The sequence below is a fragment of the Tasmannia lanceolata genome, unplaced genomic scaffold (genome assembly GCF_043159265.1).
Source record: "Tasmannia lanceolata isolate RefF3 unplaced genomic scaffold, GAP_Taslan_0.1 ptg000020l, whole genome shotgun sequence".
NCBI classification, from domain to species: Eukaryota; Viridiplantae; Streptophyta; class Magnoliopsida; order Canellales; family Winteraceae; genus Tasmannia; species Tasmannia lanceolata.
Window position 1 is genome coordinate 10,311,592 of NW_027518697.1, and position 26,894 is coordinate 10,338,485.

General features: G+C 38.3%; 2 protein-coding genes across 2 annotated transcripts; one reads left to right on the forward strand and one right to left on the reverse strand.

The window, feature by feature from the left end:
- Positions 1 to 1,473: 1,473 nt before the first annotated feature.
- Positions 1,474 to 5,653, reverse strand: LOC143855090 (uncharacterized). Its single transcript, XM_077365276.1, has 8 exons — positions 5,449 to 5,653; positions 3,354 to 3,987; positions 3,072 to 3,257; positions 2,808 to 2,990; positions 2,410 to 2,706; positions 2,245 to 2,322; positions 1,919 to 2,143; positions 1,474 to 1,810 (listed from the first exon to the last, which is right to left on the reverse strand). The coding sequence occupies exons 2-8, from the start codon at positions 3,975 to 3,977 to the stop codon at positions 1,787 to 1,789; spliced, it is 1,617 nt and encodes a 538-aa protein (XP_077221391.1). The 5' UTR covers positions 3,978 to 3,987; positions 5,449 to 5,653; the 3' UTR covers positions 1,474 to 1,786.
- A 4,047-nt stretch (positions 5,654 to 9,700) lies between these two features.
- FRO1 (NADH-ubiquinone oxidoreductase-like protein) lies at positions 9,701 to 25,820 on the forward strand. The gene is made up of 5 exons (XM_077364668.1): positions 9,701 to 9,949; positions 15,654 to 15,742; positions 20,617 to 20,746; positions 24,997 to 25,026; positions 25,525 to 25,820. Exons 1-5 carry the CDS (start codon positions 9,806 to 9,808, stop codon positions 25,582 to 25,584), a joined length of 453 nt encoding a protein of 150 aa, XP_077220783.1. The 5' UTR covers positions 9,701 to 9,805; the 3' UTR covers positions 25,585 to 25,820.
- The last annotated feature ends 1,074 nt before the right edge of the window (positions 25,821 to 26,894 follow it).

Consider the following 26,894-nt stretch of genomic DNA (forward strand, 5'->3'; position numbering starts at 1 on the left):
TGTACCATTCCTCATAGGTAAAATCAATAGCATTTTGATCATATCAACCTTAACATCTCAGAGCTACGTTGGTTTCAATCTCCCATGTACTCTGCTTCAATTGAATGGAATTGTGAACATTTTCATCTCCAAAATCTTTCTTTATAACTAGTCCTTATCAGCGGTACTGGAGTTTCTATAACCAGATGTGTACTCTGCTAGTATGTTGTAGCAATTATCTTTTGAAAACAAAACATATTCCTACTCTGTCACATTAAGAAAAGGAAAAAAAAAAACACATTAGACTGCTTCACGAAAATGAAGCAGCTGAAGGGAGGAGGCCTCGACCCAATAAGCGAAAATTTTCCAATATTTTAATCGAGGTCTTCTTCCCATTTTCATTTTCTCTTGTAATTGGACACAAACATCCCATTTTCAACAGCCATTTACAGCAGATATCTTGAAGCTTTTGCTTCTTTGGTGGAATCGATCCAAAACTTCTTGACAGTTCTTGGCAAGGAGATGCCAAGACACGGTTCAGACAAGATCCCTTGCAAATCAAGGAATGGAATTGAAGGAGGGAAGATCAAGAGAGGCAGCTTCTAGATCAAGCTTGCCTCCTTGTTATTGGTCAAATTACACAAGAAATTCCTCCAAAAGGGAAAGCTTCCTTCCAAAACGAAAATTTCTGATTTATTCCAAAGTTTCTCAATGTTTACAAAATCAAAGTATGAAATGAAACAATGGAGGGAAAGCTATTTATATGATATCTCCCCTTACAAATGAAAAGTAAATGCAGATGAAACTAAAGCCCTAATCTAAATGAAATGGTAATTAAGCACTACTTAGCTAAACTGCCTCACTTATACTAATTGACTTGAAAGACATGTAAAACCCCAAAATAGCTAAACTACACCTACTTGTTAACACTTATGCAACAAAGCAAATCCTAGATTAATAAAGCAACCTGGGCTGATGTAGACTTTGAAAAGGGGATGCTCCGGCATCAGGGATCTTGCTTCCACTTGTTTCAAGTTGATACATCATGGGATATTGAACTTTGGTCAAGAACTAAAGTTACATTAGAAACGTCACTTTTGTTTAGTAAAACCCACAACCCTAACCCACGTCAGCCTTACCATACCCATAGCCCACATGTAGTCTGTTGAGAATCATCTCATATAGTCTGTCTAATTGAAGCCTATTACCTCCTCAATCTGATCCGGCAGAACCTAATCAAACCAACAATCATCCAACATAATGCTAAAAGTAAAAACCAACAAAAAGAAAATCACAAAATTAAAACCCAAGAACATTTTACTTTCCTACACAGAACCAAGTTATATAATATAAAATCCAGCAATACTAAAAAAAAGAAAAATACAGCATAAAACAGTATAGAAGACCAATCCTAAAATAGAAATTATATCAGATTCAGTGAGCTTATCCTCCTTCAAACCAAGCAACACACCAAAAAAATTACACTTTCCATCCTCAATTAAAACCCCATCAGCTCTTATCTTCTCAAACTTAATGTCAAACACATAATAAGATATTAACACCTTTTGATACAGATGTACCAAATATTGAAGCAAAACAAAGAGGAAAGATTGTCACTTACTTTGTACAAAAACGCTTGTAACAAGAATCTAGTGTATGACTCATGAGATAGAAAGTTTACGACATGAGACAAAAAAGAAAGGATGCAAAGAGGAAACAAAGTCCGTACATCAACTATAGAAAAGACATGAGACCATGAACATCAATGTCCATATATCAACTACAGAAATGAAAAGAAAAATGCGACTCAAGCGCTCGGTGCTTTTTTAACCTGCAACGAAAAGAAAACAAAAAACAAGGAAACAAATGAGTAAACAACACTGGAAATCCATGCACTAATAAGTAAATGTATCAATATACAACCATATCATGTACTTACAAAGAAAGATGGCCAAGCGACATGTCCTCCTGCGGCGTCTTTGATAGTTTTGCGCCATACTGATGGTCTTATCAGATGTTCATCACCCACCACTATAACCCTGATACTGACCAGAGAGAATCCATCTCCCATTGGTGTGCCATCAACTAACGTCGTCGGATCTTCGCTCACAAGAAATCCCTTGGCCACTTCAACCCCCGGTCTTGTCAAGCTCATCAAAATAACCTTAGCAACATTAAGGAAATGAAAACTTGTAAATTACAGAGTGAATGATAATAGTCAAGTATTGTGAAGCATTTAGATGGAAATATAGAAACCATTTATACCTCAGGACGGGAGCGAGCTGGGTGACTTCCAGAGGTGGGCAGAGCATCTACTCGTGAAGAAGTCGCCTCAGTGGTAGTCTATATAATAAGATAGAAACATTATATTTAAAAATATGATATTATAGATTTATAACTTACTCGTTTTGCATAGAATTAAAATATTACCTGGCTGCGCATGAAATTTGACAAGAAACCCTGCCACTGCTGGGTCATGTCCTCCCTAAACTGGGTCATCTCCTCCATAAGCTTTTCTTTTTCATTTCTCTCTTGTTCGATCTGTCTCTGATAATCCATGCTATTGGGTGATGGACCAAACATTTGAGTCGGGTTTGTACCAAACCCCATCATCCGTACTCGGCCACGTCTCTCTGGTCCCATGACCTGGGCGAAGACATCGTCTTTAGCAGCAATGTCGTTAGCGGAGGACTGAGGATGCTGTGTCTCGTACTCTAAAAATTTTTCCTGAAAAAGAAATGAAACCAAAGTCAAGAAAGCATATAACAAAACTACCCAAATAAACAAAAACGGCATATAAAATTTAAACATTATATATACTAACATACCATCAGAGCCTCTGAGGCTGAATCAACAGGCCGCCCATCTTTCTTAGTATGGGTACGCCTAAACATCTCGACGCGGCTAAGATCCTGGCCCTCCTCATGGCGTATACGCGCGAAGCTCTTAGTTCCCGCAGTATGCGTAGTCAATTGCTTGGACCTGTTAGCCTTATTGGTTTCACTACGCTTCTGCAATTTGCAGTCAATAAAATAATGTTAATTTCTTTTTGAATGAAATCACAGAAAAACCAAAATAATATTGCATCTTACTTGACCAAGCGGGGAACGCCAATGGTTGCATAGATTGCTCCACTGCGATTCGATTACTCTATCCTCTGTGCATGGGAGATTAGGGTCAAAGTACGTACGCTTCAAATGACACTTCCAATCCCTCCATTTTTTACCGAGATTACTTAGTGCCCAAACCTTATTCATTTCATGAACGTGGTAATGTTCCTGAAATTACAAGTAAAAAGTTAATAATATTATGGAATTATAAGTTTATAACGAATGCACCAAGAAATTTCCATATCCAATTCATTTTAATCATACCTGAATAATATCCCACATATCTTCTTTGCTTTCGTTGGGCACTTTCCTCCAGTCGACCTCGTCAATGGGCAACTTGTCACCAATTCTCGCTAGACTGCCAAGGAAAGACGTGAATTTACGGCCTATTTTTCCAACAGGCTGTCCCAACTTATTGAATTCAACTCTCTTCCTGTTACGACCTGTGCGTCCCCACGTATCTTTACAGTAAGTGGGGCCCCGAGTCCTCCTCGATGAGGACCCAACATCCTGTGACTGAGATACATGAGAGGACTGGGGCTGGGAATCCTGCCCCTGGTCCTGGGAATCATCAGGCTGGCGCTGGGAATCCGGGCCGAGGACGGCCTGGGAATCATCCAGCTGGGCTTGGGAATCCTGCCCTTGCGCCTGGGTATCATCAGGCTGGGGCAGGGGCAGGGGCTGGGTCTGGGAATCATCAGGCTGGGGCTGTGAATCCTGGGGCTGGGGTTGTGAATCATGGGGCTGGGACTGGGCCTGGGAATCATCAGGCTGGGGCTGGGGCTGGGAATCATCAGGCTGGGGCTGTGAATCCTGGAGCTGGGTTTGTGAATCATGGGGCTGGGACTGTGACGGTCGCCGGGTCAGATTCCGTCTTCGTCTCCTCATATTTGATCACCTGTACAGGATTAAAAATTGAGATTAATATTTAAAATAAAAAAATCATACAGCTACTGTCAACAATTGCACTTTGTTAACTACTTCGCATTCGATGCATCAAAAACTGCCATTAATTTTTACTTGTCAACAATTGCTAATCTTTAACATCTTATCATTTGAGTAGCGCATTTGGATTTGGTGTTGTTTGTTGTTGGGTTGAATCTAATCTTGGATCTAAAGACATTCTAAAGCAGAAATTTTGAAGCCTTCTTATGAATATCATACCCTAATTTTAAAAGATCTTGAAATCGGATATCAATAAGTTTTCCTTCCTTGATTCCCATATACTTGATAAGGATTCAAAGCCAGGCATTAAAGAACCTAATAGATCAGAGTGTCCATTAACCCTGAGTTGTCAAACGAAGACCAAATACACTGGATATGCTTATTTGCACATGCACTGCTCAAACTCGAAAATTTTGACAAACACTCTGCATTTTGAAGCATGGTATAGTTTTCAATGTACTTCCAAGTTCCAACCATCTAATAAGTTTTAGTGAAAGATCTTCTCTTTTTTAGACTCGCAATTGGTTCTCAAAATCCAAAACAAACACGGCCTTAATCTAACTAATTAATCAGCAGTATATTTTAGTAGGAGAATGAGGTAGCCAATTCATTAATAAAGCATCTACTCAAAGATAATGATAGAAAAGGAAATGATATGTTCACCCACTTTTCAATTATTTTCACCCCTTTTCTGTTTGAATTTTCCTAAAAATGGCAACATTCCACCTCTTTTTGTTTTTCCATTTTTTATTTTTTTTTTGAAAAGATAAAGAAAAGGGGATGGTAATTCTGAAAAGGGGTGTGCGAATATCATTTCCCTTAGAAAGGAAGAATTAGCAAGATGAAGAACTTCAATAATTTACTGATTTTTCTAGTTTAGGTTTACCCAAAAAGAAACACAGATATAATGGAAGAAGAAAAAAACCATATAATCAAAAAAAATTAAAAATCCAGAGAATATCAACAGAAAAATGTAAATCAATTGTTCGTAGTTTATAAGTAGAAGAAAATGGCACATAAATCTCAGCTAAATGAACTAGCAAAAGCCCACACGCATTTCTACAACTAGCATTTTGAAGATCTTTCCGTCGGTAAATGAATTAGCAATATGAAGGTAAGGGAGGAGGATACCAGTAAAAATCATTAAAAAAAAACCCTGTTAAAGATATGTAAACAGCAGCAAAAAAAATCCCGATCTCAGATCTATAAACATCATTTAAGGGAAAAAAAAACCATAAACCTATCATGATGCATAGCATAGGGCATAGAAACATAGAAATTTACGGTTTTAGACGTAAATGGGGCGGATCTGAAAATAAAAAAGAGCAAAAACAAGTAAACGTGGAAGATTTTTTGACTCGATTTAGAGGGAATGGACTCATATAATGGAAAGAAAATCGCAGAGAGAGATTACCAGTTTCAGAAGAGAGAAGAATAGATGAAGAATCTCAGGACGTGGAGACACAACAAACCCTAGGGTTTCGAAAGTCTGAGGAGAGGTGGAGAGAATGAACGAGGGAGGGGAGAGGATTCGGAGATAGAGTAATTAGGGTTTGGAAAGGGCGGGCGCTCATAAATTCGCCCCCAAAACTCCATCCGCCCCTATTTATCCCAAAACCGGTATTTACTAAATTACACACCCCCGCCCGTATTTACGGAAATACCGTCACTCTCTCACGTGGAAAATGTCACATCGGACATGAAATTTGGGAAGAATAATGTGGAAATATTTTTTTCTCACAAGTGTGAGATTCCTTTGGTGGGATTTGCTTTCCCAGGAAAACTAGTGAAAAAAGGTGGGCAAGCAGTTTCTCGGGAAACCTTTTCCTGCACAGTTCCTGCGTAGGTGAATAAGAGCGGGAAACCTTTTCCTGCATAGATTCCTTGGATTTCTTGTCCTAATGTCGCGTCAGATTCCCGGGAAACCCTTTCTTTTCCTTTCTCGAGAAAACAAGTGAACATAGCGTCAGTCTCTCTCTTCTGTCTCCAGTAACGTGAGCCCAACAAGTGAATGTTCAAGGCAGGTGGACCTGGCAAACGGGAGGACCAGGCCAGGGTTCACCCAACCCGTACGGGGTCTGGGTGGTACGGGCCGGGTCATAAATGACCCGGAATCTTATGGGTCACTACTCACTACCCATATGGGTTGGATGGACCCACAAGTAACCCAGTATTTTTTTTTTGCTGTTTTTACTCCCACACTTTTTACTGTTTTTATTCCCACACTTATAGGATGATCCAAACCATCCATGTGATGGGCCATAACGTAAATGTTAGTGATTTTGGATTTTCAAAATCATGTAATAGTGTTTTGGAAAATGTTTTATGAAAAGCGTTTGGGAAAAATAAAATATTTTCTTGGAAAGATTTGCTTTTACAAAAGGATGTAGAAGTGTAGTTGAAAAGATAGTCCCGTACCGGATGAGAGAAAAGAAAGAGAAGGGCTTATAAAGCACTACACTTTTCTATTACTTGTTTGATTGCACATTGGGTTGAACCCATGGTTGGACCCGCGGGACGGTGCAACGCACCGTTCGCACACGCGCGCGCGCGGCGTGGGCAATGGGCTATAGGGCGCATAGTGGCGCTTTTTTATGCGCACTTTGGAGTCTTTAATTTTTCCAGATTTGATCTGCACCGTTTGATCAAGATGAAGGTGGACCGGTTGGATGGGTGGGTCAAATAGTTCGTAGGCCCATCAAGCCGACCGGTTGGGTTGGGCTTCGGTTCGGGCCTAACGGTTGGCCCAACAGGCCCATAATTCCAACGGTCAAAGGGTGTGATCAAATGGGTTGTGTCCCTTCCCCCAACGGTCAAGTGCCAAGGGGGTGCGATCCACACCATAGATGGTTGATCTAACGATAACTGGGTTGGAGAGAGGTTTTACTCAAACCAACAGTCACATCTAGGATCGATCAGGACCGTTCAATATCAATGGGTGCGATCTAACGGTCAGATTTCAAACATTCTGGAAAGGTGCCCTGTAGAGGTGTTTTTCACACTGAAAAGACATCAGGTGGTCTACAAAATGTGCAGAATTCGGTCATTTCATATAGAAAAACGAATTGAAAATTCTGACAGACTTTACACTCTCTTCTACACTCCTACAAAATCCCCAAGTATTTCTACATACTGTTTTTCTTTTGTTTACTGTTCTAGATACTGTTTTTCTGCAGAAACATTATCTAGAAATTTCTCTAAGGCTTGAAATTTCGGAAGGGCATTTCGGGTTTGATTCCGCTAGTGCTATGTGTCATCAAACATTAGTAGAGCTTCCCTACTAGGCTTCATTGTATCTTGGAGGCAATTCGCGGATCCCCTTTGCACATTACTAGTGGGGGCGAATCTTGTCTTAAGGAAAGTGATATCACGCCTTGAAGCAACAAGTTTCTGTTTTCAAAGGGTTTACTCAAAAAAAATTTCCTAAAATTCCATTTCCATAAGATAATCCTAGCCTTCTTATCTACGGAGGAATTGCATATTATTATTTATGGAAACCTCTTGAGATCATAGGGTTAGGATCATCCTATGGAAATGATTTTTTGGTTACACCCTATTTAGCTTGTGTTCCATCACACGGACGGTTTAGATCATCCTATGATGTTGTCCGTACAATACTTTTTGAAAAAATAAGGGACTATAAGGACTCACACCATACAAAATTTGGTGTTTTTACGGGAACCCGCAGGTTTGCTCAGCCCGGCCCAATTTTGATGAGACCTGTATGGGCCAGATCAAATTTCAACGGGTCACCAATTTAGAGACCCAGAGCGGGCTTGGTGGACTAGCTGGTCCGGGTCACTTTTTGCCGGGTCTATAGTTAGGAGTTGGATCAATTACTGTTGCATGCTGGACAGTTGAAAAAATGACGAGAAAATGTTGAGTTTTGAAAAAAACACTAAGAAATGCTACTTGATTTAAAAAAGACTTTTTAGGACGAAAATACCCCTCGACTTACTTTTATCTCTCTTCTTGGTTTTACCTTTTACTCTTTTACTTGCAGGTTTTACTCCGACGCATTTGTGTGAAACAGCCTTATTTTCCGGCGATAGAAGCCTTCTTCTCCGGCGAAACAACGTCATTTCTCCGGCGAAACCTACTCTTTTCTCCGGCAATACGTAACATGGTAAGCCTGAAATCTCATTCTCCCTCTCTCTCTATATTTCTATTTCTTTTTTCAAAACTCCATCTAACATCATCTCCTTCTTTCTCTCTCTCTCTCTCATTTTTTTAGGGTATTGAAAGGTTTTTTTTGCTTGAAATGCACAAAATTGGACCCATCAGCCTTCTGCCTAGTCAAATCTTTCTCAAAAAGGGTTTCGAGATCTTCCCCTGTTTTTTTCAATGCAAAAACAGGTACTCGAAGCGAAAGCAGGATATTCGAAGCCAAAATTTACTTGGTCGCAGCCAAAAATCACTTGGTCGAAGTGAAAATTGTGTTTCCTGTAACATTCGCCGTTGTGTTTTTCGCTTCGATTAAATTTTTTTAGGCTTCGAATAACTGGTTTTTTTGCTTTGACTAACATGTTTTTTGCTGCGACTAAAACTTTTGAATTCCAGTAACATTTGGAACTTTTTTGTTGGCTTCGACTATCACGTTTTGGGCTTCGACAAACTTCTTTTTTCGCTTTGACTAACACGTTTTGGCTTCGACTAAATTTTTTTTATCTTCGACTTCTTTTTTTGGCTTCAACTAACTTTTTATTTGCTTCAAGTAACTTTTTTTGCCTTTGAGTAATTTGTTTTTTGGCATCGACTAGTTTTTTGGCTTAAGGAAATTTTTTTTTGCCTTTCACTATAATTTTTTTTGGCTTCGACTATCATTTTTGGCTTTGAGTAACTTTTTTTTGGCTTCAACTAGTATTTTTTGGGCTTCAACTATCATTTCTGCCTTCAAATAACCTATCGATTTTCTGGCTTTCAGCTATCGATTTTGGATCCGAGTTACATTTTTTTAGCTTCAAGTAACCTATTTTTTGGCCAAACAGTATAAGAGGTGGGTTTCTCCCCAAACCCACATAATCAAAAGCCACAAATACACTGATATTAATTTCCTTTTGTAGAAGCAAAAGGACCTCAGCATGAGAAACCTAATAAAAGAAAGTGCCAAATGTCTAGATGAATGAGAAGATTATAAACCCTAAAGACTTACAAAGATAATGAGATTTTGGATATTTGGATGAGGAAAAAGAAAATGAGAAAGGGGCATCTCTAGAGAACTCTTTCTACCCTCTCAAGACAAATGGGCATATGCCGGAGAAATGACGATGTTTCGCCGGAGAAGAAGGCTTCTATCGCCGGAAAATGAGATCGTTTCACACAAATGCGTCGGAGTAAAACCTGCAAGTAAAAGAGTAAAAGGTAAAACCAAGAAGAGAAAGATAAAAGTAAGTTGAGGGGTATTTTCGTCCTAAAATGTCTTTTTTTAATAAAGTAGCATTTCTTAGTGTTTTTTCAAAACTCAACATTTTCTCGTCATTTTTTCAACTCTCCAGCATGTAACAGTAATTGATCCTTAGGAGTTTTATATGCTGCAGCTTTTCGAAAAGTAGTGGGACTCACTTCGGATGATCCAAACCGTTATTTGTTGGGCCACGACGTACATAGGATGTACCCTGCAGATCATGTCCACAGGATGATCTACGGGGTACTTTAAAAATCATGATAGAACAACAGAGTCCCAAGGCACAGTCTGTATTTTCGTGTCAGAGAAATCCCCCTTCTCAGTTCTCCGAAACAAGAAAAAAGGGGCTAGAAAAAGGGGTTCGAAAATGGCTTCCTCTTTACAGCGCCCTACTCGTCTCATTCTTCGATCTTCGTGGTGGAGATCGCTCTCTTCAGATGCGTTGGTTGAGGTCAAACCTGGTGAGATCGGAATCGTCTCTGGAATCCCTCAAGAACACCTCCGTAGAAGGGTACACACTGCCTTTAATTTTTATTCTTAAATTTTTCCTACTTTTCTACATCTGTATTCATTGATTGAATCGAACAATACACACTATATGGCCATTTGGATACTAGGATTGTAAAATCCTGAATTTTATAACCTAAAACCTGGATTTCAAAATGTACAATCCAGGTTAAAGAGAATTACAAGAGGACCTGCTCCCATGTCTCAATACTCAAAGAAAAATGAAAGAATGAACTCAATCGAATACTAAATCTGACAAAGCTCTATCAAGGTCGATCCCGATAAAAAGGTGATCAATGTCTAGTTAGCATCTTCACAGCAATTGCATTTTGAAGGGGTAGGAATAAACATGTCATTTACCCTACTGTCCACAAAAAAACACCCTTTCAAAGACTCCAATAAAAGTAGCTATTTCATGGCAAATCCTTCCAAATAAACTTGGGCCAAATTTGTAGTGAAGTCTTGTTACGAGGTGACCCGAGTTGTTAGGCGTCCAAACCAGTCTGTCGCTTTGAGGGGAGATTCTTAAAGATAAAGAGTTGATGTTATTAATAACTGAGCTAGGAATATTATTTTCCACGGCAGAAGGATCCCACTCGCCAGCCACATTGAGAATATCTTTAACATAAAGTTTTAAGTCCAGACACTCAAAATTAGGAATGTTGGCAATAAGATGACTATCATCAAACCATTTATCCATTCTAAGTCCAAGTGATTATCATTCCAAAAAAAACCATTTATCCATCCAAAACAAAACATTTCCTTCACCAATAATCCATCCGCTCTGTCCACTCTTTCTTCATATGAAGCATGTCTATTCAGAGTTTCAAGTCCCCTATTTTGCCAACCATTAAGTAGAAGCTCTCTCCCTTTAAATATCAATACTTAATGAAAGAACTCCATAAGTTTGATTTTTGGTGCAGATTAGGAATGCTCTTGACTCTAAACGTACTGCATAAATCCTTGAAGGACTTCGTATTGAGACCGCCTTCATCCTTTGGTTTGCAAAGCTTTTCCCAAGCTACCTGGTGATTTTTTTTACCATACTCTCTAGTTCCTCGCTAAAAATTAGCAAATATGCTTTCAAGACGTTCAAGAACTGCTAAAGGTAAATAGGCATAGCTGGCATCACATACTCAACTCAACAAAACCTTTGTCCCAAACTAGTTGGGGTCGGCTAAATAGGCGTAGCGGACATCACATGATTGGGTAAAATGTGATCTCCCCCCCCCCCCCGGCGAATGAAAGAAGATTTCCTTTCTAGTCTTCTAGCTGTCACTGGACCTTATCAATCAACTTCTCAAAGTAAATTATCTTCATTCTTTCATAGTACAAGGGCGCTCCCAGGTACTCCATAGGCAATCTTTTTAGTTGAGAACATGTTGATGTCTTTATTATAGTCCTTCTAGAGAGAGGAATATCATCAGAGCAAGAGAAGCTACTTTTTCCTTGTTTACCAGTTGTCCAGAAGCCGATTCATAAGATGCCAAAAATCTCATAATATTGTCAATCAATCTCTGTCTTCCATTGGGAAAAAAATGATTGCATCATCTGCAGAAAGGCAATGAGATATAGGCACACACTCTCTAGAGTGCAAAACATAGCTCGCATTCTTATCTCGTAACAACTTCGTTTGGCTCCTACTCAATACTTATTCAGCAATGAAACTTCTTTATACAATGGTCTATTAACAACGAATCCCCCATATGGAGGTTTGGAAGGTTTTGACCCCCCATGGGACCTATATCTAGTGTGGACCTAGTTAACAAACTCAACTTAGGATGGTGTCTAAGATGGACCTTGAGTTAACACACTCCACTCATTATGGCGTCTATTAGCCAACGAAGGATTTCCATTGTTTTCATGGGCATACATAAACTTTCATGATTTTACAGGATTTCCATGGACTACCATAGACTTTCACAAAGTGCTTCCACTTCTGTAGAGATTGAAGTGCATATAAAAGCTGTGTATCGTGCCATGGCCATTGCTAAATTGACATGGTTTTGACATTCACTGCAAGAGATGGTTATAAAGCCCTTGTTATGCCAGCGTTAAGATGCAAAAAAATAAATAAAGGTTTGTTTGTGTAGCTTAGACTTGACCATCTCGGTTGAGTCATATATATATATATATATATATATATATATATATATATATATATATAGAGAGAGAGAGAGAGAGAGAGAGAGAGAGAGAGAGAGAGAGAGAGAGAGAGAGAGAGAGAGAGAGAGAGAGAGAAAACGGTTCCTACACATGTGTAGAGAAGTTATCTACACACTAGCTTAAAATACAGTGGGGGCCACATTATTTGGGTGATCCAAACCATTCATTTTTAAGACCCTCACATAGATAGGGTGTCCACAAAAAATCAGATCCATAGGATCATCCTAACCATTCGAATTGTGGAGGCAAAAAATGGACTAATTTGTGAAGGTTTAAAGACATCCATTTTACATCCACAAATCGTAGGGTTGGGATGATCCTATGGATCTGATTTTTTGTAGACACCCTATCTATGTGAGGGCCTTTAAAATGGATGGCTTGGATCACCCAAACAATGTGGGGCCCCCATTGTATTTTAAGCTAGTGTGTAGAGAACTCTCTACACATATGTGTAGGAACCGTTTTCTCATATATATATATATATATATATATATGAGAAAAGAGTTTCTGCGCTCGAGCGCAGTTGGGTTATCTGCGCTCGAGCGAGAAACAACATTCCATTGGCTGTGTAAGTGGGTCCCCTGTGTATCATATTTGTTAAAAAGAAATTGGAAATGACAGTTGAGCCCTTCTATTCCTTTCAAACAAAACCGATATTCCAGTTGAGTCCCTCTCTCTTCACGACAACATAACAAAAGAGATTGAGCAGAGAAGAAAAAGGGGGAAAACTAGGGTAAAAAAGCTCCCAATGTAAAAAAGCTCTATTTTTTTTAAATCTAATCACTATTTGAAAAAATCCTAAGCCAAGAACAAATAGAAAAGAGAAGATCTGTTGCTATCGTTTTCATTGCAGAGAAGATCTGGAAAAAATAGAAAAAATGATGATGAAAACGAAAAGGAAAAAGGCAACAAATATATACATACCTAAGAAAGAGACCTTGAGTTGAAGTAGATGGTGATGGGGCTTCTTCTCGCTGCGGAAAAAGACCAGATCTTCGATTTTTTTCACCCAAAACCCAGATCTTCTTCTCGCTTGCGTTATGGACAGAAACCATCGCTCGTTTTCTTTTTTAATCACTAGGACTCAACTGTCATTTTAATTTTGTTTCGCTGGAAGAGGAGGACTCGACTGTCATTTTCAAAATTTGATTTAACTTACTTCTTTCTACCCGGACCCACACACAACAACGAATGAGAGACTGTTTTGTAGCTCGAGTGCAGATAGCACAACTGCGCTCGAGCGCAGAAACTGTTCTCTCTCTCTCTCTCTCTCTATATATATATATATATATATATATATATATATATATATATATATATATATATATATATATATATATAGGGTTGATGTTTCTAGTCGGCCGACTAGAAAAGTTTTCTAGTCCGTCAGCGTGCGGGCCCACATTTTTTGTGTGATCTGAAGCATTCATTTAATAGGCCCTGACATGGATAGGGTGTGCCCAAAAAATCTGCTCCATAGGATCATCCCAACCCTACGATTTGTGGAGGTTCAAATGGATGGGTATAAAACTTCACTAATCTGTCCAATTTTTAGCTCCACAAATCGAAGGGTTAAGATGATCCTATGGAACTGATTTTTTGGGCACACCTTATCTATGTCAGGGCCTATCAAATGAATGCTTTGGATCATCCAAACAATGTGGACCCACTGTGTTTTGGGTCGGTGGACTAGAGAAGGTTCTCTAGTCGGCCGACTACAGACACTTCTCTCTCTCTCTCTCTCTCTCTCTCACACACACACACACACACACACACACACACACATATATATATATATATATACGGAAAAGAGTTGCTACGCGGTCTTGTAGCTAAGCTTATCTACTCGGTCGAGTTAAATACAGTGGGGGCCCACATTGTTTGGGTGATCCAAACCATTCATTTGAAAGCCCCTTACATAGATAGGGTGTCCACAAAAAATCAGACCCATAGGATCATCTTAACCCATCCAACAGTGGAGGGAAAAATGAGTAGATTTGTGGACACACTGTGTGTGTCCATTTTTTCCCATTTTTCTCTCCACTGTTGGATGGGTTAGGATGATCCTATGGATCTGATTTTTTGTGGACACCATATCTAGGTAAGGGGCTTTCAAATGAATGGTTTGGATCACCCAAACAATGTGGGCCCCCACTGTTTTTAACCCGACCGAGTAGATAAGCTTAGCTACAAGACCGAGTAGCAACACTTTTCCCATATATATATATATATATGAGGAAAGTGTTTCTAGTCCGGCCGACTAGAGATCATTCTCTAGTCCGCCACCCAAAAACACATGGGTCCCACATATTTTGTGGTGATCTAAAGCATTCATTTGATAGGCCTCATCATAGATAGGATGTCCACAAAAATTCAGCTTCATAGGATCTTCTTAACCCTTCGATTTGTGGAGTTAAAAAATGGACAGATTTGTGGCGGTTTATAGCCGTCCATTTTAAGATCCACAAATCATAGGGTTGGGATGATCCTATGAAGCTAATTTCTTGTGGACACCGTCTCTATGTCAAGGCCCATCAAATGAATGCTTTGCATCACCAAAATATGTGGGACCCATGTGTTTTTGGGTGGCGGACTAGAGAATGATCTCTAGTCGGCCGGACTAGAAACACTTTCCTCTATATATATATATATATATATATATATATATATATATATATATATATCGGTATTTTGTTCTGTCTTTGCTTCTTTTAATAAAGTTTGATCCACCATTCAAAAATAATAATTGCTTCTAAATTATCTCAGAACCCAATTTACCATGCTAGAATCAAAGCATGCTGAAATTGGCAATAATTTTGTGTGGGAAGAAGTTAGAAAAATGTCAGCTTATTTACACCTGACCTGACTATGTTCCACTCTAAGGTAAGCTTGTGTTCTTAGAAAGGGATTAGCTGTTGATCATCACAAATTCACAATAGTCTAGTTGGCAAGTCATCAATGGTTCATGGAAACATATCAACATGAGAGGGGAGCCAAAAAGATCTATTATTATTTAATGAAGGGTATTTGTTCTTGTCGTATGTAATGCTATAAGGCGGCTATCAATATATTGTCTCTCTCTCTCTCTCTCTCTCTCTCTCTCCACCACATTTTGAAGATGATTGGATGAATAATTCTTTTCCAGCAAGGAGGAAGCTTATGGATATTGAGAGCTGACAAATTCAACCTGCATGCTTTCTCTGGGTAGTTTGTTCCCATATTGGTTTCCACAAGGAACATTTGTTAGATTTTGGAGATCGGAAACCAAAGCACATTAGATAATGTGAAATTTATAATCTACAGTAGTTTAAATGGGGAATTAATTGATATGCTTATGCATCTACTAGTGTTGATACATTTAGACTGGTTTTAATGAAAGTTCATGTGACCCATAACATTTTCTACGCAAGCACATTAAATGATTAAATAATAAATACCCTTGAGGTTGCAACCATGATCAGCGCAGTCACTTCATTTAGCTTAGTTTTTTTTTTTTTCATGTTGATAGTTTCTTTTCACTTCATTTGCATCTTTCATGGCAGGTGGTAATTTACTCACCAGCTCGAACTGCAACACAGCAAGGTTCTGGAAAAGTTGGAAAGTGGAAGATCAATTTTATGTCTACTCAGAAGTATGTTCCAATATCTTCTCTTTTGCCACGTAGAGGATAAATATCTAAGTAAATTGATTTCTTCTTTGGCTTCAGTAAGTTTTTATAAAGTGTTGGACTTTTTTCATCAGTGCAAAATGAGTGATGTTAAGAGGATCCTTTGGCATATATGATAGCATACATTTGGCTTTCTTTTTGTAGTATTGTAGATAATGAATGCTTTTTTATTCTGAAGCACTTATTTCTTTAACATGAATTAATTGTGACACTCTACATGAATTAGTTTTTATCTTCATACATGGCCAAGATCTTCAAATCCCATCCTCTCTCTCTCTCTCAATTTTATTTTTTGATAGAATTCTCCCATTTGTGATTCTATCATTTATTAACTCAGCACCAGAGTCCTTAAGTTGGACCTGAATACTAGATAATAGCACAAAGCATCCCTGGTCAGCTATCCTGCAATTTTCTCTTGTTTATAGATCAGGTTTTCCACTGATACTTGTATGTGTACACTGTCAGTGCGAGTTGTTCTCTAAATCCATTATTGGAAGTAGACTTTCTTCACCGTAGAATGATAAAGAACTCTTTTTTTAATGATAAAAAAAGAACTCTTCCACCCCAAAAAACAAAAAAGAACAGGAGGGAGCACCTATTCTTTGATACTCATTCGTCCCTCATTTATGATATCATCATTTCTTTGCTCAGTACAAGGCGGCTTTGAATAAAATAAATAAGTACATCTCAGTCCAGTTATCAGTATGTCTCTTTGTTCCCAGATTGGATATTACACTGTACTTAAATAGTTGTCAGATCAGTTCCATTGGGCATCTTTTTCTTCTTTTATTTTTTGTAACTGAAAGTTTTGGCATTCCTCCTTGTCTGGTTTGGCGAAGACAAACCATTTTTTTTTTTTTAAATGGTGAAGACACCAAGAAATTAGAAAAGTACAAGTTAGATAATAACTAGAATACGTTATACATAAGCAAGCATTTTACTAGGTCTACCATCTATATTTATCAAGTTATCATCCATTTAGAATCCGCAAAATCTACGTAACATCAGCATAAACTGTAAAAAGGAGTTGTTTTAGTGATAGTGGTATTGTGGTTACTTTGACCAAACTCTACTCATATTTATATGGCTTGTGTTGGTGAAAGATAGATGAATGAATTGAGTTATTGTCTCTCTCCATCTCTTTCTACATTCTCTCCTCTCCATCTCTTTCTACGATATGATTACACAATAATTCACATGGCATTAGAGCCGTGAGATCTCACAAATAGGATCCAAGGGACCTCTTCTCGATCAAGGTACTCTTTTTTTTTTCCCCATTCGCATGCCTTTGTATTTTCCTTTATCTAGCATATGTATAAATCCTCTTAATTATTTTCTTCTTTCTTCCCTTTCTATCAAAAACCTTATTCTTCTTCAAAATCCAACTCCTTTTCATTATCTTTTGATTTCACGTCTTCATCTCTATTTCACTTAGTTGGTGCATTTTAGTGCGCAACTTAAGTCATTAGGTGCATGCTAGCACCTTTTCAACCTCCATCCAAAAACCCACAAACACAAAAATACAGCCCTAAACCCTGCGAAAGTAATAAAAAAAATCCCTCCCAGCCCCTAATCAAGGCTACTCTAGCCCCCCACCCCCACCCCAATTCTTTTCTCCTCCTTTTTCATTTTATACTCCTTTTTCGTGCACCCTACCTTCTTTTCTCTTCTTCAATATTTTCTTTTATTTTCCTTGTTTCCCTTCTCATCTTATCTCATCAACATTCATCCATGCTCTTCTTTTCCTTCCTTTCAATTGCTTTCCCAACTGATAAATATCAAGTTATCCCACAACAATTTTCTCTTATGGAAGGGGTTAGATTTTGATGACCATTCATGCCCAAGGTCGCCTTGTTCATCTCGAGGGAAACTATCTTCCTCCAGATGAATTAATTTGGGTGGAAAGAGTTAAAGGGAAATTTGTGGATGCTGCCGGAGATGGTAAACCTCGTACTACTACTGTCTCTCGTTGGGAATGTAATCCCGAATATGTTTTATGGTATGCCTTCTAAGGTTCTTTCTCCAGTTCTCGATTTTACATCAGCTCAAGATTTGTGGTGCACTTCACATTCTTTCTATTCTGGACGATCTGGAGCTCGGCTCATGCAGTTGCATGTAGAATTTCTGACAAATCTACCATCCAAGATTATCTCGCCAAGATGAAAAAAATTGTTCGAACAGTTTGCTGCTATTCAGCAGCCCATGGATTATCTCGGTATATTTGATTTTTTTTATTGTTTTTGGGTTTTATCAAGAAAAAATGGAAAAAATATTTTGAAATATAAAAATATAAAATTTAAGAACAAAATTAGGACAACATATAATATTGTGAATTTATAATGATATTTTAACAGTAAAAAAAATAACATATCAAGGCATCTCGATGATCTTTTAGAATCTTGGGAAAATTTTGGGATTTTGTCATTTTATCAAAAAAACACAAAATATCAAAGATATTTCTGGCTATGCCTAAGGACAAAATACATTGAGATCGACTTTCAACTCATAAGTGAGAACATGAAAAATGGAGAAATTTCTCCATACTGAGCATGTTTCTAACATCTTTACTAAATTTTCAAACCTGATCATCATCACTACTTATGACAAGCTTAACATGTCTCCTCGATTCTAAATGTCGACTAAAACCATGAAAAGGTAACCTGTTTTTGTTTCCATCTCTAACAAAACAAAGTCCTTTGGTCGACACGTATAAATTTCAGTAACGTTCATTCATGTCGACTGAAACACTACCACTTCAATATGCAAATTACAAAATTTCAGTTGAAATATTGAAAATTTGACCACTTTTTTGCTTGGTAATTGTTTATTTATATTTTTTAGCTCGTCTCTTCAATGATTGTAGATATATCCACTAATTGTTGATTTGATGCATTTTCACATAGATTAGTGCATAAATTTTCATTTTTCCATGGATTTATGGGTTTGAAAAATTAGAGAAAGTATATTTTTGAATAAAAATTAATCATATAAGCATGTTAACTTCTATTTTTATTATATGTGAGTTCTTGACTGATCAACCGAATGACATAGTTAGATTATATTTATCAAAAATTAAATATTTTATTCTTTTTTTGCTTGAAGATTCTTTAAATTCCTATCATTATTTTGTACTCCATTATAATGGAGTGGTTTTTTCCTACATTTTATGCTTATTTGAAGCATATGTATATGTTGTTGAATACATTTTTAGTTTAGAATGGATCATACTGTTCTAAACATTTGTGACAACGCATGTCATTAGATGTTTGATATTGTTAAACCATTATGGATACTTGTATGATGGTTTCTAGGTGTGTCTTTGTGCTCCTAGCATGTTTTGAAGTTTCAACTTAAAATTTTATCATCTGCATGCATTTCCATAAACTTTGATAATATTAAGGGATTTCCACCGAAATTTATGGTCGAAACCGACATGTTTCCATTTGCATGGTGATCGGCATGTATGCCAAAACTGACATTTAAAACCCTGCATGTCTCTCAGACCATGTTAGCTTTATTGGGAATGTAAAAAGGAGTCCCTTTGGTGATAGTGGTACTTTGGTCGCTTTGGCCAAAACCGTACTTATATGTACATGACTTTTATTGATGAAACATAGTGAATGAATGGAGTTTGCACTCCCTTAGATTTCTCTCCTCTATCTCTTTCTACTATATGATTGCACAAGAGTTTATATAAACCTCATAGCTGAAGAGCTCTGCTAGGTTTATATCCCCCTGTTTGATTGAGGATGTTTGCTAGCCATAATATTCATAAAATGTAAAACTGAAAAGAAAAAAAAAAGATGGAACCAACGGGAACATTCCAAGGCAACCAGAATAGAGCCTGGTACACTTTTGTTTTGGTTCTTTATTGGTACGGAACATTTTGCCTGCTCCAGTTAGAACAGAATGGAAATGGCGACTATGGATGCAATTATGCTCTGACAGTATGCAGAATAGATTAACCTAATTGAAATCCACAAATAAACATTTAAAGTGGATTTCCTTAACGACATGAAACTAAAAACACTTGAGATCATGGTGTTGTAGGAGCTATTCATCTTGTGTAAAGCCCATATGTTTGGTAGGTACCTCCCCATGTTTGGTGAAGCTAAATTCTGATGGCAGTAGTAAATGCAACCTGGGCAGGGGCTGGCTTTGGAGATGCCTTCTTGGATGTCATGAATGAGGTGATGTTCACTTACATTGGATCTGCCAGAAATCTGAATGGAATTGAAGCTTATTTGGTGCTTTGGTATAGGATTTTAGCTACTTCGTAACTGGAGCTTTTAGTGTCTTGGAATCCGGTTGATTTCCCAAAGTGTCATTCAGAAAATAAGGGAGAGTTGATCTTTAAGAAGGAAGATGTCAAGTGTCCAGCCATGTATATTGGGCAATGTCCTACGTTTCTTCCTTTTAGTAAAGTTGTTACTCAAAATAATAATAATAATTTCCATTTCATGCTGGAGCAAGGATAATATAAACTGGGAAAAATAAACCAACGAAATAGAGGAGAAAATGATAGAAAGAGCACTTGAAAGGGCAAGCATTTCAGGATCTTAGTCAGGGAATCCCAAAGCCTAGACGACGAGGATATTGATGGCCTGGGAGTCTTTGAAATAGATAAGAGCGACTGTGAGGCTGTTGTTATAGTAATTGAAAACATAAAAATTAAAAATCAGGGCACATTCGGCACCGGATAAAGGATATGATAATTAAACCCCACTTTAATTAAACCTCACTTCAGAGCATACTAGTTGCGAAAATGATAGAATTAGGACTATGATGTATGCGAATTTGAATGCTATTTGTGCCATTGACTCCTAATACTCTTACAGGTGGGAGAATCCATTGATGGGCTGGACATCCACAGGAGATCCATATGCCAATGTAGGTGAGGCAGGGCTTTCTTTTCAGAGTGAAGAAGCTGCAAAGGAGTTTGCTGAGAGACATGGGTGGGATTATGTGGTATGTGTATCTTTGTTTTTATAACTTCCTATCCTACTGAATTTTATGGGGACCATATCTTCTTCAATCACTATCCATTAAAATACAAGTATTGGTTTGTAATACTATAAAAGAAAAATGTGTATCTTCCTTTCACTAACCACGTTCAGTGATTGTTGAGGTTAATCCTTGGATTTTTAATGACCATGGAGGGAAATTTTTGCAATGTTTATCCTAATTACAAAGTTATTTGTACTTTTCAGTCATGCCCAACAGAGACCTTTGATACATAGTAAATGTCTTCTGTCATAACTCTCAAAATACTTCCCATGTTTTTTGTTCAAAGGCCTCTTTCACTTGGTAGCGACCGCCCAAAAAGTCATTTTTTGATGACTTTTGGCACTAGGGGAATTTTTCAGTGCTGTTTCTTTCGGTAGAAATTACTCTTTGATCCGCTCGATTCGGTACCAATTGTACTTGCTAGAAACTTACCGACTTCTCCAACAGCTTAAGCTGTTGGAGAAAGGCATTATCTATCTTTTATACTTTGACACTCCCCGGCACGTGTGGCCCACTTGGCAAACACGTGGCACATGTGGTCCCACTATGGGCCGACCATCGCATGTTGATTTTTGCTATCCGGGAGGTTTGAACTTTGAACACGGTAGGCTGGGAAGGAGAAATAGAAGAAGAGGAAGAAAGAAGAAGAGAGGGAAGAATAGAAGTCTGGGGGAGAAGAAGAGAGGAAATTAGAGGGAGGAGAAGAAACCTGTAGAGGGGAGAAGCCAATCAATTTTTATTCAATAATCATCAAAGTTAACTAAAAAGTTGTAGCTTACCCTACTTCAATTGGGTGCCAAAGAGTTTCCAAAGTGTCCTCCAAAAATAGTTAACAAACTTGACATCTCTATCAGACACAATGGAAATTGGTAGCCCGTGAAGTTTGACGACCTCCTTAAAGAACAGCTTAGCAACATGAACGACGTTAGCTGTCTTGCCACACGGAATAAAGTGAGCCATCCGTGAGAATCGATCTACCACAAGCAAGATGGAGTCATGTCCTATCGTTGTCCTAGGCAGTCCAAGGACAAAGTCAATGCTGACATCTTGCCATGGAGAGTAGGGAATAGGCAATGGCGTGTATAAGGCAGTGTTTTGCTTCTTAGCCTTTCCCAATTGGCAGGTGCGACATTGAGACACAATTAACGCTACGTCTTTCTTTAAAGATGGCGAGTAAAAACGATCATCGACTAACGCGATTGTCTTATCCCTGCCAAAGTGTCCTGCTAGGCCTCCAGTATGCAATTCCCAAACTAAGAAATCTTGAAGGGAAGTTCGGGGAATGCATAGCCTAGATCCTCGAAATAGATAACCGTCTTGTATTAAGAAATCAACATGGTCGCGACGGTTACCATCATGGACATCTTGAAAGATGATGCCAAAATCAGGACATGTGGCATACTCATCTTTCAGCCTATCAAATCCGATGAGCTTGACACTCATAGACTGTAAGACCATAACCACACGACTTAAGGCACTTGCGACTTTATTTTCAACTCTGGCCCGATGATTGAGGACGAACGTAAATTCTTGTAGAAATTCTATCCACTTAGCGTGCCTTTGATTTAATTACTTTTGGGAATGAAGGTATTTCAACGCTTCGTGGTCAGAATACAAGACAAACTCCTTCGGTAATAAATAATACCTCCAATGGAACAATGCATGTATAACAGCGTACAACTCTTTATCATATGTAGAATATCGTTGTTTAGCCTCATTAAGTTTCTCGCTAAAATAGGGTACAGGGTGTCCTTCTTGACTTAATACACCTCCTATCCTCACTCCTGACGCATCACAGGAAACCTCAAAGACTTTAGAAAAGTCAAGGTGAACTAGGACAGGAGCCGCAATCATCTTGTGCTTGACATTATGGAAAGCTTGGGTGGCAGCAAAGGTCCAACGTAACTCTCCTTTCTTCATGCTTTCCGTTATAGGAGCCATAAGGGTACTGAAGCCCTTAACAAATATGCGATAAAATGTGACCAAGCCATGAAAACTTCGAACCTCAGAAAGTGTCTTAGGAAGTGGCCACTCATTAATCGCTCTTACTTTTTCTTAGTCGGCAGGAACACCCTTTTCCGAGACAATGAAACCAAGGAATATCACCTGTGTTTACATAAATGAGCACTTCTTGAGATTTGCATAAAATTTGGCTTCTCGAAGGATCTCAAGAACTAGCCTAAGGTGATCCAGATGTACTCCTTTTGATCGACTAAAGACTAAAATATCGTCAAAGTATACCACCACAAATTTGCCTAAAAACGGACGTAAGATTTGAGCCATTACCCTCATGACTGTGCTTGGAGCGTTAGATAACCCAAAGGGCATGACTAGCCATTCGAACAAACCGTCTGATGTTTTAAAGGCAGTTTTCCATTCGTCACCTGGACGAATTCGTATATGGTGGTATCCACTTCGTAAGTCAATCTTACAGTACCAACGAGACCCTGCTAAAAGATCTAACATATCGTCAAGACGGGGTATTGGAAATCTGTACTTGATAGTGATTTTATTTATAGCGCGACTGTCAACGCACATTCTCCAAGACCCGTCTTTCTTTGGTGTTAGCAATGCGGGTACAACACAAGGGCTAGGACTGTCTCGGATCACACCCCGCTGTAGTAATTCCTCGACCTGTCGGTGTAACTCAGCTCGCTCAAGAGGATTCATGCGGTAGTGTGGAAGGTTGGGCAATTGAGAACCTGGGATTAGGTCAATTGCATGTTGAACATCCCTCATGGGTGGTAATTCTGCCGGAAGCTCATCAGGAATCACATCGTTAAATTCCTGTAATAATTGGTTGACCTCAGGTGGTAGGTCAAATGGCTATTCTGATGAGAGCTGAAGAGCTCCTTCATCCACTAACGCTAACATATGGCCTGTCTCTTGACTGGCTCCTTCAAATTCTTTGCGATTCAAGATATTGAGACCCTTTGGTTTGGTTGGTATTCTAGATGCGTTAGAAATTCTACAAGTTGAACCTCTTCACCTACAAAATTGACTCCCAAGTAAGTGCCCAATTGTAATGTCTATCTAGCAGAAGCATTTTGGTTCCTAACTTCGGCCAAGGAGGTGCTTTTCTACTCACTAAAAGTTTTCGATAGTCATAATGAAGTAAGCATAGTGGAGAGGTGGGCTTAGAACCATGAAGGTCACGTTTTCTTGTGTTGATGGGTACACTGATCCGCTCTTCTTCAACAAAGCTGTGGACTGTGCATGTGACATTGTTTAAAAACTCACTGCATCAATCATCGACTTGCCCGTGTCAACTCCCTCTTCGGCCAAGTTCTTGTCCGAGTCCAAGTTTTGCCCAACCAAAGCAATAAAAACTCATTCGTTGCCCGGATTGATTGGGCCTTAGCTAGAGAGGGTACATCAAATATCTTTTGATTTTTTATTTTTTTTTGGGGGGGGGGGGGGGGGAAGGACTCGCAGCCGGGCATTCTTTTTAAGGTGTCCCTTTGCTGAAAAATCTCCTCACATCGCTCAGAAAAGGCATTGTGGACAAAGTGTTGATTGAAAGTTTGGATTTGTTCAAAATGTGGAAGATCTTTTCATAATCATAAAGAAGTTAACCTAGAGATGGTCGTCTGGGAAACACCGATGCTAACTTTATCACTCAAAGAAAGTAAGGAGAAAAAAGTAGTCAAAGTGTTGTTTATTAAAAATTTGGATTTTCTCAAAATTTGGAAATGGGGAAAATCTTTTCCTAATCATAAAGAAGTGAACCTAGGGTTGTACGTCTAGGAAACACCACTGTTAACTTTAACATAATTTCGGTGATCTCTTCCCTTTTCATTTTGGTCAACAAGTTTTTTTTACTATTAATTATTAATCATTAAGGTGGCTACATATTTTTATATATAAACCACAAAAAAATGGGTTCTTTATGTCTATATTTGTTGAAATTTTAAAATTTTGAGACCTCTTCATCAATCCAGTCAATCAACTAGGGAATATCTTGACAATTCAAAGAGAAGTAAGAAAAGAAACAAGAAAAGGAGGGTACATTTGTTGTCAACACTAAAATTGTCTTTTACTTTTTATTTTATGGCTTTGTTGGCGTACGTTTGCTTGTTTTAATGTTTTTGTACAGAAATGATATCAATTAATCTTTTGTGGTGGTTATATTTTTCATTTATCTTCTGATTTCTTGCCTTGATTCTCATCTTAACAGATTGTTGACGTGATTTGTTGAAATTATTTTGCAGGTTAAGAAGCACCATACCCCGCTTTTGAAGGTTTGAGATGATCCTTAACTATTATTTTAGCTACAGCAATTTAATAGTAAATTTTTTTCGCCCAAAAAAATAGTAGTTTTTTTTATGTTGGACACATCGAATATGACCACGATAAAAATTGAATTAATGCTGAACATGAAATTGTCGAAAATCAGTTTACTGTTATTCTAGACTTAGGATGCAATGCATTTTTCAATCCCTATAATGTGCAGTTAGCTTGCTTAAATAACTTTTAAAGCATATTGTTCCAACATTATATTCCTTTGGTGCTATATAATCTTTCTTTATCACCCTAAGGAATCTTGTGTGTATTTTTTTTCATATGCTTACCAGTTACCATGGTATTCAACTTTTTTTTTTCTTTTGCTTTTAATTCCCTGTGACTGAATGGAACTGGGTGGTGGAGCTTATTAAGTACTTACCTAATGTGTGATTGATTGCTTGAAATCAATATTAGTTGTATCACTTAATTTGATCGGAACTTTTCCTTTGGTGCAGGTTAAGGCTTACGCCGACAATTTCAAATGGAAGGGTCCCCCAAAGACTGAAGAAGATTGACTTTGTTTCCTATCTTTGGTGTCCCTGTATTTTTTTCTTTTCCTCTTTTGAAAAATCTGTAGGCAAACTCTGCTTAAAGATAATAATTTGGAAATGCTTGATTTCCTTAATCAAATAGTGAATTTTATGTGTCCTCTTATTTGTTAACTGTATCTGAAGAACTTTTTTATCCATCTGAACTCATGATAAATCATGTCACAAATAAATGAAATTGAAGTGTTTCTAATTTTGTTTCATTCTTTATTTCGTAGAAGGTTGAGCTTTAGATTTTGGTATCAGAAGCATCACTGGTATGAAACCTCCATGTGAATCGATTATCCTTGGAATTCTGCAGGGGAGTCTAATTACAGCACAGGGATGAGTGACGAAGATCCCACTCTATCTTTACCCTCAGGAGAACCCATTGGTGCCATGACAAAAATCCTATAAAAAATTCTTGCCTTGTGTATTAGCAGCTCTGGAAAAGAATTTGGGGAAATGGGTCTTTGCTTTCCTGTGGGTAGCAGATGAATTGCTATTTTTATTCCCCTTCCTGCTTCTGGGAAGGCCTAGAGAGAGGAGATTGTTGGTGTTTCTCAGTTGGTGGTGGGTTCTCCAATACAAAATTTTGGGGGAGGAACTGAGTCGTTGTTGCAATGAGTCTGTAGCATTACATGATCTGATCTGTTTTAGATGCAAGGGAAATGTGTAGAGAGGTGTTGATCATGGTTTTTCCTTCTCTTAACCTTTCTTTGGTTCTTCAAATAAATGAAATTGAAGTGTTTCTAATTTTGTTTCATTCTTTATTTCGTAGAAGGTTGAGCTTTAGATTTTGGTATCAGAAGCATCACTGGTATGAAACCTCCATGTGAATCGATTATCCTTGGAATTCTGCAGGGGAGTCTAATACAGCACAGGGATGAGTGACGAAGATCCCACTCTATCTTTAGCCTGCAGGAGAACCCATTGGTGCCATGACCAAAATCCTATAAAAAATTCTTGCCTTGTGTAGTAGCAGCTCTGGAAAAGAATTTGGGGAAATGGGTCTTTGCTTTCCTGTGGGTAGCAGACGAATTGCTATTTTTATTCCCCTTCCTGCTTCTGGGAAGGCCTAGAGAGAGGAGATTGTTGGTGTTTCTCAGTTGGTGGTGGGTTCTCCAATACAGAATTTTGGGGGAGGAACTGAGTCGTTGTTGCAATGAGTCTGTAGCATTACATGATCTGATCTGTTTTAGATGCAAAGGAAATGTGTAGAGAGGTGTTGATCATGGTTTTTCCTTCTCTTCTCCTTTCTTTGGTTCTTCCTTTTGGGGGGAGAAACTGAGGCTAGG